General features: G+C 38.1%; 1 protein-coding gene across 1 annotated transcript in view; it reads left to right on the forward strand.

Moving 5' to 3' along the window:
• The window catches only part of RNaseX25 (Ribonuclease X25), a 161,994-nt gene that overhangs the window by 79,156 nt on the left and 68,025 nt on the right, over nt 1-14,813 (forward strand). Inside the window, exon 6 of the mRNA XM_090379814.1 lies at nt 13,194-13,307. Coding sequence (XP_090235940.1) covers nt 13,194-13,307 — 114 coding nt within the window. The remainder of the gene's footprint in view (nt 1-13,193; nt 13,308-14,813) is intronic.

A 14,813-nucleotide genomic window follows, 5' to 3' on the forward strand; every position in this document is an offset into this window, starting at 1 on the left:
TAGAAGACATTGAGCAACCTTAGGAAACGTTCCAAGCAAGGTTTGATCAGTGGAGAAAATGTTCTTGACAGATTTTTAGGAGTAGATAATGATGTCATAGTAGCTGAATATCCGAGTGACTCCATTATTTTGGAGCGTATTTAAAGAACTAGTGATGATATCGACAATGAGTTGGATGAAAATGAGGGCAATATTAGACACTCCAAACAAGAAACATTGGCAGCATTTGAAACTTTGCATCCAGGCCTTCAGTGGGAAAAAATGTAACAGAAAATATATCTCAGTGGTTAAAGTTTAAACAAATTCAAACATTTTTATGAAAAGTGTACAGTAGAATCCAGTGTACATCAAAAAAAAAAAATATATATATATATATTACGACATAATTCTTAAGTGTACTAATATATTTTGCACATCATGTATGTAGTAATTTCCAAAAATGTATGTATTAATAAATTGTTTTAAAATGTTAGAAAATGTAACCAATCCCACTTATTTCTGATGTATTCCCCATCTTTTACTATATTTCTGAATTTACAGTATTTTTCATTGTTGAAAAGTTCATATTTCTTTATAACGAAATTTCTATATAACGAATTTTTTCAAGGGAACGATCAATTTCATTATATAGAGGGCCGACTGTAATTATAATAAGGGTTAGAATAAATGTAAAAAGTGTCCTACCTGAACTCAAATGTAGGCAAAAACTGTGGTGTGACTCGACAGTGTTTGATCAATTATTGTGGAATTTCTGATGCAATATTCCTAGTGTGTGTCAATATGTACTACTCTTTTTAAGTGTTCCCCTCCCCAAAGGTAAAAATCTAGCAATTGTTCATTGTCATAACTTCTTTAAGATAAGACTATCACTTCAAAAGAGTGTTAACACGTGCATCATTTGGTTATAAATTTGACAAGTGTCATTCTGTTGAAACTAGAATTAACATTTATTAATGCAGTATAACATTCAGCATTTTGCAACACACACCCTTCTCTGCTCGCTCATTACCTTTTCCATTACCACCAAAAAAAAGTGCCAGTCCAGTTCTTTCTTGAAATTGCATAACACTTCACCTAGGTCACTTTGGGACTGCTTTATTCCAATGTTTTGCAGTTTGCTGACCAAAGGTAAACTTCTTGAGTTCCAGCCTTCTGTTACTATTATTTTGTATTCATCTCTCTTCCCCCAAGTCTTGGCTTACCTACGAGGCTTTGTTCTGTAAATTTAATTGAAAGTGACAGAGATTCTGAACAGCTACTCCAAGCAACTTCCATGAGAGGAATAGCAATTGTGGTGGTACCATACAAAAGATTAAATTTATCAAGAGATGTTGTGCAGAGTTGGGACCTTATTGATATTTCTGAGAAGCAAATCTGCACCGAAGTACCAGCGAGTGTTAGCAGCAGCAAAAAGGATATTTGTGAATGGAGAGAGGATTTTAGCACCAACCAGAAACCTCATCCTTACATTTAATTTTCCATCTTGTAACTAGAGAACGTCCAGATATATGGCCTTACTGTGCAGATAACACTGCACAGTAAGGCTATACATCCCAAATTCTTTGTGATGTTTGAAATGACAGAAATGTGGACATTCACACGTGGCCTGCCATGAAGCACATGCTGTTGTTCGGTGCAGTGCAGAAGAACAGAGCAATGCATACGCAGTTGGCGCCTCCGTAGCCAGGTGGGAAGGAGCAGCAATGTGTAGCACACGCTTCTTGATTAGACCGAAGTTCGAGCCCATCACCACCAAATACGGAGAATGCGGAAAGGTCAGGGAATGACCACCGCATATCCCGGAGCAATATGGCCTTAGTTGCTAATGCTTCTAAAAACTAAATAACAAACAAGCATACGCAGCCACCAAATCCAGTTGTCATTCACCAAAGTGAATACCCTGCATACCCTAGGGCATGCCAGCAGAGAAACCAGAGAAAGGAAATATTGTACAAAGCACATCTGAATAATCCACATCAGGAAGCAAAAAAACTGCTAATACCAGTAAGTAGCAATAAACCTACATATGCACAATGGCTGCAGAGAATCATTCCATCGGAATGCAAACTGAAATGGCCTTCTCACCAAAGGAGTCTTTTGTTCCTATTGCACACTACTTATTAAGCTCTCAAAAACCAGTAAAATAAAAAAAATACCCAATAAGCTGCCTAGTTTGATACCTATTGCTCCACCTTTTGAGAAACCAAAGTAATACAGAGACTAAAAAAGCCTGATTCGCACCCAACAATTGAAGAAGGAAAAAAAAAAAGATTAGAAGTGGAGGTAACTAAAGGTGCAGTCTTTGCGGAGGAAGATATGGAATCAGGACAATGCCCATACTTCCCCAAGAAAGGATAATCCAAAACGGGAAAACTAAACCACCCAAACCCTTGTAAGCCCACAGATAGGCACAGCAAACCTAAATAGTGTCCACATTCAAATTCTTACAGTGGAAAATTTGTGGGTTCCATCAAAATAGTTATGACATCAATGCCTACCTTCATAAGTATTAGCCAACATGCTTCTGCTTATGGGAGGCATATTTAAAGTCAAATGGGGACCCTACTATTTGTTATCATACAATTATACAAAAGGACAGAGCTGGGTGGACCTGCCCACAGAGCAGTCGCCATCCTCGGCAACCATATTACCTTTCAACTTGCACCACTCTCTGTTAACATAGAGGGGATAGCAAATCGTCTCTTGGTAGGGTTCCTCCTATTTGTTGTCTCCAAGGAAACCATGATGATCTCATTAAGCAAATGCCAACACTCCTATTCTATTACTAAGAGATTTCAGTGAACATAATATTTTGTGGGAGTAGCGGAGAAGTTAATGAGAGGTTGAATTAGTGTGTGCTTAAAAATAACAACCTTGCCCTTCTAAATTTGGGATACAATACCTTTATCTGTATGAAATGATCACTTTTTATGATATCTATCCTGTGTAATGGGAGACCTCATCATCCACTGAGGATTTCATGGTGGAGATTGATTAGGCTGATTGGAATACCTTTAAACATCTGTCAATGTTTAACATCGCCAGAGTCAGCCAGGAGCCAATTAGAGGAGCAGTGAAGTACATCACAGAAAGTATTAACTAAGCAGCAGCAGCAATTGCAATTCCAAAAACAACTCCATTTCCACGATTTCCAAAAATACTATTATAGAATGCTGAACACAGCAGCAAGAAAGGTACAAAATAAGGGTTCGAAATACCTTACCACAGCTAACTTAAGAGCCTTCACTCACACACACACACTGAAGCTCGTTATATTTGATGACATCATAACCAGAAGGAATCTTGGATCCCCCTATCAAAGAGACCAACCCGAAGGTTGTTTGGGATAAAATCTGGAAAATAAAAGCAAATATACATCACACCCTTCATCGATATTTTTACGTAATAGATGTAAAATTGCATACATTTGCTAAAGTATCTGCTGAAAGATCATACTCCCCAGAGTTTCTGGCCCTTAAACAAAAATGTGAAAATCAGCCATTGGAATTGGACTTTCACTAAACAGGAACTTTAGTGGCAACTTTAGGAGGGGGGGGACTATACTCCCCTCCCTCAGATTGTTGTTGGGACGGACCACATCCATTATGAGATTAAACATCTTTCATCAGAATGTTGGATCACCTGCTCTGTCTTGAAGAGCAGTTTCCAGATTCCTGGCATAATGCAATCATGCTTGCCTTTTCCAAACCAGAAAACAATCCAGAAAACCCAGTTGTTCTGACCAGCTGCTTGTGAAAAATCCTGGATGAAAAATCATTATCTTCCAAATATCATAAGGTGTACAACCTTATGATATTTGGAAGATAATGATTTCCTTTCTAGGACACACTGTGGTTTCTGAATAAACTGGTTAACACTCGATCATTTAATCTATCTAGAAACACCTACCCGAGGTGCTCTGCTGAAATGCAAGCACCTGATGTCAGTGTTCTTTGATATGTAAAAAAGTTATGACACACTTAGCAGTTTGGAATTTTAAAAGATATTTATAATCTTGGTCTTAGGGGGAGTCACCTTGCAGTCTTTATTAAAAATTTTATGTCAAACCACTCATTCCAAGTTTGTGTGTGGATTCCATTTTCTTTTGTTTTTTTTTTTTCTTGAGAAGAGGGAATTCACCAAGGGTTAGTTTTAAGTGTTACATTTAAAAAGCTCTCAAAGTTAATTCTGTTACTGAATAACTTCCTGCATCTTAAAATAGCACCTTTGTTTATGATTTTAGTATTTTTTTGCAGTTATGCAACATTAAGGTTATTGAACAACAATTGCAGCAAGCCATTGACTACCTCAGCTCTTAGGCATTGGCTAATGGTTTCACATTTTCATCCCAAAATACTGTCTGCATCTATTTTCATCCCAATTCACCCTGAATTGGAACTAAAGTTCAGACAAAATATCATTCCAGTAGCACCTGAGACAATTTCTGTAGCTTCTAATCAGTAAGAAGTTGACATTTTTCCAACACATCCATCAATTATGGATGAAGTGCACGAGAGGCCTGAACCACCTCCATACTATCTTGTCAAACAGCTGCTGTGCAGATCATGCCCTTGTCCAGTCTATTATGAGTCCATGCTTGTGTCTGCAAGAGACAGCATATTGAGGTAGCTGTAGCCTATTCATCAAGTAATCTGCACTGCTACTGGAGCATTTAGAACATCTCTCCATGGTCTCTGTGTTGAAGCTACTCAACACCTCTTTCACTTTGAATAAAGTAGTTGTCGCTACATTATACTTTTATATTAAAATCCATGTAGACATCTGCTTTTGAGCTGTGATGGGAAAATCTCTATAACACCCATCAGACTGCCAAACATCCCTTTGGTTTTCATGTCCAAGAGTTATTTAGAGAGCTTAACATCACAGCAGACAGTGTTGCCCAGTCGCTAAGGCAACCCATCATGCTTATTTATCATCATGCAATTTCTCCATTAAAAACTAGAGAAAGGCCAGGCAAACTGAATCAATTCAGTTTGACAAGCTTTTCTCTTGCCATTCAAGTTGAATAACTTGACATCTTGTCTGTCTTTACCAATGACTCAATGTTAGAATCATCTGTGAGATCCACTACCATTTTTCCTTGGGAACTCCACAAATGCATTATGTACACAGCAGAATTGTATGCTATAGAGTTGGACCTTGGTAAAACTTATAGCTATCAAAGGTCTGTTATATACTTGGACTCTTTGTAAGTGCATTCTCATCCAATCCTGTTCAAGGTTCTTCACATGCTACATTCTTTTTCAGAATATTCATTTGACATCCACTTCTGCTGGAATCCCCAAGCCACATTTGGGATCTGGGGTAATGATCTGGGTTGGGTTGGGTTGGGGGGGGGGGGATTGCTGCAGCCAGATCAGCACAATCCCAGAACCATCAAAGCTTGTTAGCCCCTGTGCAGACTACAACAGGTAATACATATGATGCTCTTTCCTAATCATGACATGGACAGGTTACAAACAAGTATCAAATTAAGTGTGCAATTAAACTCTGACAGTTCAGTCTGTGCTGGAACTGTAGAAAAGAAGTTAGTCTTACTCGCATCTGCATGGGACATATTCATCTTGCTCACTATTTCCTGTAGAGGACTGATGACTACCTTATGTGTGACAACTGCAACACTTTTTTAACCATTCCACATATTTTATCTGAGTGTTTGTGTTACAAACACAAACATGTTTTTTTATTTTACTGCTTTTAGTGATATGAGTCTTATACACTCAAATTTTATCTGACAATGACTATGTGGCAGTTGTTAACTTTTTAAAATTTATGAATCTGTACGGTCATATTTAAAATTAGATTTTAATGTTTTCACAATAAATTTTATCCTTTACATTATATTATACTTAGATATCTTTTGACACGGTGACTATTTGCTTGCTGTTCACTAAAATCCCTTTCTCTTGTTGATGTGCCAATAAACCGAAATCAAATCAAAATGTTAACCACAAGCTAATGTTTTCTCCATCCCTCCATGTCATTCCTGTACATTCTATATCCTGTAACACAGTAGTTATAGAATTTAAATACAACAAGTATAATGTGTACAGAAAAGAAGGTGCATACAATATACCTATCCTTTCTATTCCCATTATAGTCACTGTATTTAAATTCTTCATCCACTGTTGTAGTAGAACAGTAACATGTTTCTGATATTCCTACAATGCCTGCATCTGATGACCAATTTTTCAAATTCATGAAATTTATTTATGAAATTCCTAGCATTAGCGTGCGTGTGTGTGTGTTCCTAACATAGTCTATGTATTTGCTTGTCCGTGCAGATTTTTAGGCTTAATAATCCCTGCCCCTTTCTTTCAGGCTGCTGCATTTTTGACTAGCACCACAAATATCAATTTCAACTCTGTTTGTGTCTGTCTTTTTTTTTTTTTTTTTTTGGTAGGTGTTGGCGCATCGGCTTCTGTGGCCATAATGCACCTCCCAAGGTTTTTGCAGTACTTTGATCCAAGCCCGAGGCGGGATTCGAACCCGCGACCTTTGGGTTGCCAGGCAGGCACTTTACCCACCTGGCTAGTCCGATCAGCTTGTCTACCATTAATCTATTAGTGTGACAATATGATGCCAAGAAGAAAAGCTGATATAGCACCATTCAAAATAAAAACACTTCATTTACGTATTCCTTCCAATAATTTGTCCAAACCTTTCTTATTTACTCAAACTATCCAAGCTGATTCCAACAATTGATTACTCTTAGCTGAATGCAAATTACTGTACATCTATCCTCTTTTTATTATTTTATAGCCATACTTATCCATTTGGAATTCATGTTCCTTTAGTGTAATCTGAGAAAATTAAGATTCCATCAGCATTTAATTTACTTAATCCTTGTAAAGCCTTATACACTTCAATTAGATCACCATGTAGATGCCTAGTTTCCAGAGGCTGCTGTTTACAGAATCCGGTTCTTGGTAGGAATATTCTTTTATCGCTCCCAACTAGACTAGTTGCACTTTTCTGCATGCTCTTCAATAGATCGTTCTACAATGAAGTTTATAAACCTCTATGCAGTATTTCAGACATGGCCTAATCGTAGCTTTATACAACAGGTTGATCACTTCTTTGTCACTCCTGAAAAAGTTCCTCTATTCTCTGAGTACAAACAAGCTACTCTTCTACTAGCTGTTTGTACTCAGAGAATTTCATTTCACGCTGTACTGACTCTCAGAGTTTTTCTTACTCCACTACCTTGAGTTTTGGTACTGTCCACATGGTATGTTAATCTGGAATTACTGTTACATAAATGCAGTGTCTTGCATTTATCACTATTAAACCTCAATTGCTATTTTCCAATCCCATCTGCTTAGTTTATTATCTAGAACCTCTTTAAGTAGCATATCCTCATTACTATCATTAACCACTGTGCCTAACTTGGTATCATCAGGAACCTTAGACAGTAAACTTGAAATACCATCAGAATCATTAATAAATACAGTATTAAAAACAGTGAGGGGTCCAATACCAACCCCTGTGGAGCTCCATCACATTAGTTCATAAAGATCAGTCGCCATTTGTAACCACTTTTTAGATGCTTCAGTTTCTATTCCACATTGCTCTCTGTTATTATAAAATCATTTAACTCCCAGTCAGTATTAGACAGATTTCTGTTAACCACATCTCTAACAACAACCTCTTCAAGTGTGAATGTAGATGCAAAAGATTATCAGTAGTTATGCCTTTCATATCCAGTGGACCAATGTGATTTTTCCCATTCGTTCTATTGTTAATATATGCAAAGAATTCCTTGCTTTTTTCTTTGCTCTCTTTTAATGTCTTAGTTTGCTTAACCTCCCAAGTAACTTGATTACAGATTAGTTTATATTTACTTACTGGAGGACTCTGTAACCCCCTGACAATTTATAATCATCCTATGTTTTCCTTCTCTACCACTAAGCTCATGAGTTAATTTTATATTACGTTTGGTCTAAACCTTGACCAATATCAATTAGTTTGTATAAATTATTAACTGGCCTCTATGATTACCCTTCTGAAACTTCCCATTTGGCATTTATATTTTTCGTCACTTTGTCCCAGTGAAAAGGAATTAAAATGTAAAATGTACTTTCAATGTATTACTGTGTGTGTGTGTGTAAGTGTTTTTAGGGTCAAGCGGCACCAGGGGTTCCCCCCATCTCTGCGTAGTTTACGTTGTGGTGTATTACAGTACACTGTAAATGCCAGAGATTTAAAAGTGTATGGATCTTGGATCGTGTAATGTTGTGTACCGTTGTTCTTTTGGCCATTTAGCCACTGGACCCCTGTTGGGATCCAAAGTTGCCCCACTTACGCCCCGTGGAGGCAGGCCAGGAACTCCGTAGACTTGGTTTACTCTGGCAGGTCCTGCCGCTTAGTGTCCTGAGATTTCGGCGGCTAGGACCAAAAAAAAACTTTGGGTGGCATATTCCAATGGCCATCAAGAAAATAAAATAAAGTGTTTTTTGTTATTTGCGTTGACGTGGGGATATTATCGCTTTAATTTCTTAGACCGAATGCTGGGCATATGGCGGTTTTGATGTATTAATTTTGATGTGTGGGACTTCGCTAGCGTGAAGATAGAGGGGAGGGAGACAGAAGACTGGAGGGAAAAGGCAGATGGAGCCAATAGAGAAGGCGGCCCCAGTTTCAGTGGGGAATGCCCATGCCCCACCAGAGAGGAAACAAGGGATGGCGAGAAAGGCGGACCGTGTGGCCGTCCCCTCCTCCCGGGGAGTGTGTGTGTGTCCCCAATTCCGCGTTGTATTCTTTGTGAGGCGCCTCCGTAGCCAGGTGGGCAGGAGCAGCAGCGCATAGCACACACTTCTTGATTAGATCGGGGTTCAAGGCCGTGCCCACCAAATAACGGAGGATGTGGAAAGGTCAGGGAATGACCACCGCATATCCCCGGAGCAATATGGCCTTGGTTGCTAATGCTCCTAAAAACCAAATAACAAACAATATTCTTTGTGACACAGAACTCTGTGGAGGCCAGAGATTTAAAAAGTGTGTGGGGAGTGGTTCGTTGTGTTTTCTGCATTAGCTTTAGCAAGGGCATATGGTGCAAGAAAGCAAGCTTATATAGCAACAGCCAAAAAAAAAAAAAAAACATATTTCACCCATCCCCTTGCTCCAAATGTTTGTCAAGTTCTGTCTTGAATCTATTTAAGCTATCAACTTCTATAACGACAGACGGAAGATTGTTCCAGCAATCAACCACCTGCTGGCTAAAGGAAAACCTCTGCACATCTATCCTACAACCGTCTTTCCTCAATTTGAATTTATGCCCTCAGGTGATTATTCTGAGGAAGAATCCCATCAGCATTGAGCATGCTCAAACCATTCAAGGCTTTATACACCTCAGTCAGATCACCTCGCAGGTGCCTAGTCTCCAGACACTGTAATTTGCAAAACTTAAGCCTTTCTTCATAAGAGCAACCGTTTGTTCTGTTCACTAATCTTGTTGCCCTTCTCTGTACTCGTTCCAGCAGCTCTACATCCTTCTAAAAATGAGGCCTCCAGACCTGTATACAGTACTCAAGGTGTGGCCTGACCATCACCTCCTTATCCCTGCTAGAAAAATTCCTGTATATCATTGACAAGACACCATGCAGAGACTGCCTGCACTGCTCAGAAAACTTCATCTGCCTGCACAATTACCCCCCAGGTCCTTTTCATTTTCTGCCACTGTCAGTGTAGTACGACAGAGTTGATACGTTACTCTGGGATTACTGCTTCCCATATGTAGTACTTCACATTTGTCAATGTTAAAATTCATTTGCCACCGCTCAGCCCATCTGCTCAACTTGTTTGAATTTTTATCAGAATTAGCACCAACAACAAAGATATACTAGTCAGAAATCAGTGCATTATAGCCACAGTTGCTGATGTACCAGCAAACCTAACAACATCAACTTTTCTAGATCCTGTTGCAGCAGTGTACTGTCATAGTGCCATTAACAACCCTGCCAACCTTCATATCATCTGCAAACTTGACATTAAGCCTGATATACTATCATACAGAAAACAACAATGGACCCGACACTGAACCCTGAGGGCCTCCACTAACAATTAGTCCACGAAAAGCCTGTCCATTGATTAACACTGTCTTCTCCCACTCAACCATCCCTTTATCCACAGCAGCAATTTGCCTCCAATGCCACACTGCTGCAATTTGTGCAGTAGTCTTCCATGTGCAACAGTATCAAAGGCCTTTCTAAGATCCAAATATATGATATCAAAGTTGTTCTTTGCATCCAGTTCCTTTGTGACTACATCATAGTATCCAATCAAATTAGTCAGACAAGACTTCCCCTTAACAAACCCATGCTGTGTCCAAGCTATAACTGAAGTCTTGTCTAGATGATACTGCAATGCTTCTTTAACCAGTGCCTCCATTAATTTACCTGGAACAGAAGTTAAACTAACAGGTCTGTAATTACCTGTGTCTCCCTTTGATCCTCCTTTCTGGATTGGATTCACATTTGCACATCTCCAGTCCATGGGTACCCTCCCCTGAGTCCAAAGAAGCTCTCATAATTATGGCTAAGGGTTTGCTTACTTCCTTTGCTGCCTCCTTTAATATAACTGGATAGATTCCATCCACCCCAGGTGCCTTTCTTATGTTTATCTTCAACAATTTCTCCTCCACTTTACTCTTAGTTATTACAAGATTGTCTAGCTTACTGCCAGAGTTGAATACACGTCTGGCATTCCCCTCCCTGAATAACTCCTCATTTGTGAATGTAGATGCAAAATGTTCATTTAGTTTGTTGCTACCTGAGCAGGATCATCATCAGTTGAACCATCGATATCAAGTGGACCAATCTGATTCATCCCTTCCATCTAGAGTTTACATAAGTACTGTTTGCTGTTTTTCTTTGCATCCTTTGCCAAAGATTTCTCATAATCTGCCTTCGCCTGCCAAGCTTCCTTTGTAACTTGGTTACAGACCAACTTATATCTATCATACGCTTCTCTGTCACATGTTAATTTATATGTATCTCATGCATTTTTCTTCTCTGTCACATGTCTAATTAGTTCATCTGACATCCATTTAGGCCTAAACCTTGAACAATATTTCTTAGTTGGTATGTAAAGCCGAGTAGCTTCCAAGATAAGTTCTTTGAATGCTTTCCATTTTGAATTTGCTGTTGGTAACATCATCAGTTGGTCCCACTGTATAGAATTTAAATACTGTCTCAGTCCATCGTAGTTGCCTTTATGAAAGCAATAACCCTTCCCTTTACCCCTAATGGTAGTTACCTCTGAGTAAATCCCACTTCAGCACACTGTGTGATCACTGCTACCTAGTGGTTTCTTTATCTGCAGATTCTTGATGCATGAAGAATCACTACTGATAATCAGATCAAGAGTATTACTCCTTCTAGTTGCCCCCCAGACATGCTGCTGTAGAAAACAATCATGCAATAAATCCACAAAAGCCTTGCTACTAGTGTGTGTGACCAACACACAAATTCCAGTCAATCTCTGGGAAATTTGAAAAAATCCCCCATTATAAAACACTAATTTACTGGCCCACTCTATTTCTCTGCACAATTGCTCATTATACTCATCAGATTCATTTGGCCTCTAACACACACACCTACTTTTATTTTTCCTTTCCCAGTGCTTATGTCACACCAAACAGACTCAACATTGCATTGTCCCCTAACATCAATTGGATGCACTTCCTTAGATTTTATGTGTTTTTTAACTAACAGCATAACCCCTCCTCCCTTTCTGCTCTGTCTATCCTTTCTGTACACATTGTAGTCTCCAAATTCCAGTTCTGCATTGCTTATGTCTGTGTTGACACCTTGTCTCTGATATCTCAACGACATCTGCCTTTGATGTCTTGAATAACACTTCAAGCTCATCAAATTTATTAACTATACTCCCAGCATTGGTGTACATGCAAGTATACATGCACCTGTTTTTACTCTTAGTTACCCTAACACAGCCCATGTATTTACTTGTTTCACTATGACTCCCAGCAGTCCTGGAAAAACCAATTGCCTTGCTTTCCAGGCTGCTGCTCAATTGCATTTCAATAGAAGTAGTGCAAGAATCACTTTTACCTCTGCCAGTGGCTACTGTTAATCTATTAGTCCGTGTTTCCCCCAAGCCAGTTCTGTTGTTTCTCTGATAATTTAGCTGTTGGGTCCCACTGTTGCCCACATTTTACCATAAGGAAGCAGATCAGGCACCCATTAGAATATTTAAGTACTCTGATAGGTCCCGCCACCTATTTTCCGAGGATTTCAGAGGCAAGGCCTATAAAAAGTGGGGGGGGGGGGGTGAACACTAGAATTTGGAAAGACCGAAAGTGGTTTACGAGAAAGTTGTTGAATTTTTTCACCCTGATTAGAATTTCGTGCCATTGTTAGGGGTGTACTCAGTCTGTTTAGTTAGAGTGGGGGGAGCCTGGGGGAAACAGGTAGAAGGCTGGGGAATGATTCAGTAGGCATCTTCAAAGAGGTCAGTGGGGACGAGCTCCACCAGGCAAAGTATATGTGGGGAACAGACCCTTCTCCTCCCTCCCCTGCCTGGGGATGATGTTTTAAAGGGAACCAGGTTAGAGTACCCAGTTCAGATTGCCAAATGCTGTGTTGGCAACAAAGCTACAGTATGTCTTCGTCAGTGATGGTTGTCAGGTCCATGTCTTGTCGAATCCGGTTAGAAGGTCAAACTGCCCATCCCGCTCTGGGGATGGGATATTTTAACTGGCAGTGGGGAACCCACCAGGCTTGGGGGTGGGAGAGACATTTACTTCATTCATAATCTGCATTCTCACTCTACTTGCATTCTATTTTATATATATAAAATATATAAAATAATATATATATATATATAATATATATATATATTTTTTTTTCACTCTCTCATTCATCTCGTTCTCACACACCAGGGGGGATGCAGTGTTGTGTAATGTTATTTAAATACTAATGCTTAATAATTAAGCTAAATAAGAAAAAATATAAAAGATTAAAACTAGGGTTAGTATGAACTTTAACATTTATGGTGTTTGTGTTCTTTTTCTCACACACTTGCACTCTCCCATTCATTTGTCTGGCTTTCATTTCATTTGTTCAATTTTCTCTCTCTCTCTCTTTGTGTGTGTGTGTGTGTGTGCGTATTTATTTATTTATTTTTTTTTTTTTTTTTTTTGTCTCTTTCAGGAAACATGAATGGAGGAAGCATGGAACATGTGCAGCCACTCTGAAAACACTGAACACTGAACTAAAATATTTCAATACAAGCATGAGACTTCATGATCAATTTAATATATATGAGTAAGAAATTTATTTTCATTATTTGACTATTAATGCATTAAAAAAGGAAAAATGATATTACTGTTATTATTTTTATTACTAAGTTTGATGTAATTCAGCTGTTTCCAAGATGGTCCAGTCTTTCATTTGGAAATGACTAGTCCATGTGTATGTGTGCCCATTATTTTGTGACATGATGCATCTCCTTAGTGAAGAAACTGACCATTTTGCCATTTTTGGGTTACAACTTACTACATTTTACTAATTTTTGGTAGTAGGCTGCATTAACAGTGAAGGTGAATGGAATGAATTATGATAACAAAATACTTCCATTTTCAAAATATGTAATCGTCATGATTGTCATATGTAATTTTGACTGCTATATCTTTTTTGACCTTGGTGATGTCCACTGGGTTCTAAACTATGATCTCTGTTGTTATAAATCTGAGACTCATCACCCATTATAATTTTGTTGAAAATGCAGGGCTGTTCCAGCACAGCTTACTGGAACAACACTGATGAAATGAGAACTGCTGTCTTCGATTTTGAGTGAGAATGCCAGAATAATCTTAGCATTGACCTTGCCTCGTGCCAAAAGCTTTGGTCAAAATAGCCATTTTGACCGTAAAAAAAATGGCATGAAGCCATTTTTTTGAACAAAATAAAAGTCTCAGTAATTTCTGGAATGGTCAGTCATCAATCTGAATGAATGATGTTAGGTCAACATTGATGTTTTAACTATTTAGCTATTGAAGGGTGTCTGCTTCTTTCTTCATTTCAAGTGAAAAATTTCTTCACTGTTGATATGTTGTCTATTAACAAATGCAAAAAATCAAGTGTTTGTTCACAGCAGCTTTGAATAAATATTAGAATTAATAGTGGCAAATGATGCAAAGAAGCAAGTTACATCATCCAAAAAAAAAAAAAAAAAAAAAAAACATCTCGTTCATCCCCTCTAATAATTTGTGTAATATACACCTAATTCTGTTTTTGCACGAACTTTTTTTACACTAATTTGATTTAACACGAATTGAAAATAAAAATTTCATTCTCTTTTTACGCGAGTCATTTTGATTTAACACGATTTCAATTAATTTTTTTTGCCTAAATTCTAAGAAAATTTTTTTTTTAATTTGTGGCATATTAGTATCATTTCTATTTTACACGCACCAATAGATTGGATAACAGCTAGTGTGTGCGTTTTGAAACGCGTGCTTTTGTTTACCAATGTGTACGTCTAGATATCTATGAATCGTCAACGTTTTTATTGAATTTGGTGCACATCTACGGTATTTGTGCATTGTATCTTCGGAAGACATTTAGTAGTACGCTCTATTTCAAAGTGAAAGAATCTTTAGTGAAATTTGTGCACGTAAAAATTTATTAATTTTGCCGATAGTCAATAAATTGTAAGTTTACAAATTTTTCATACCTTTTTTTATTAATTATAACTGAGATATTTTTCGGTAGCCCTTATATAATGTCGAATAATTCGCCTATTACCAAAATGAAAAGGAAAGCGATTTC

Source organism: Mastigoproctus giganteus, chromosome 8 (genome assembly GCF_048544385.1).
Source record: "Mastigoproctus giganteus isolate SK-2022 chromosome 8, ASM4854438v1, whole genome shotgun sequence".
Classification (NCBI taxonomy): Eukaryota; Metazoa; Arthropoda; class Arachnida; order Uropygi; family Thelyphonidae; genus Mastigoproctus; species Mastigoproctus giganteus.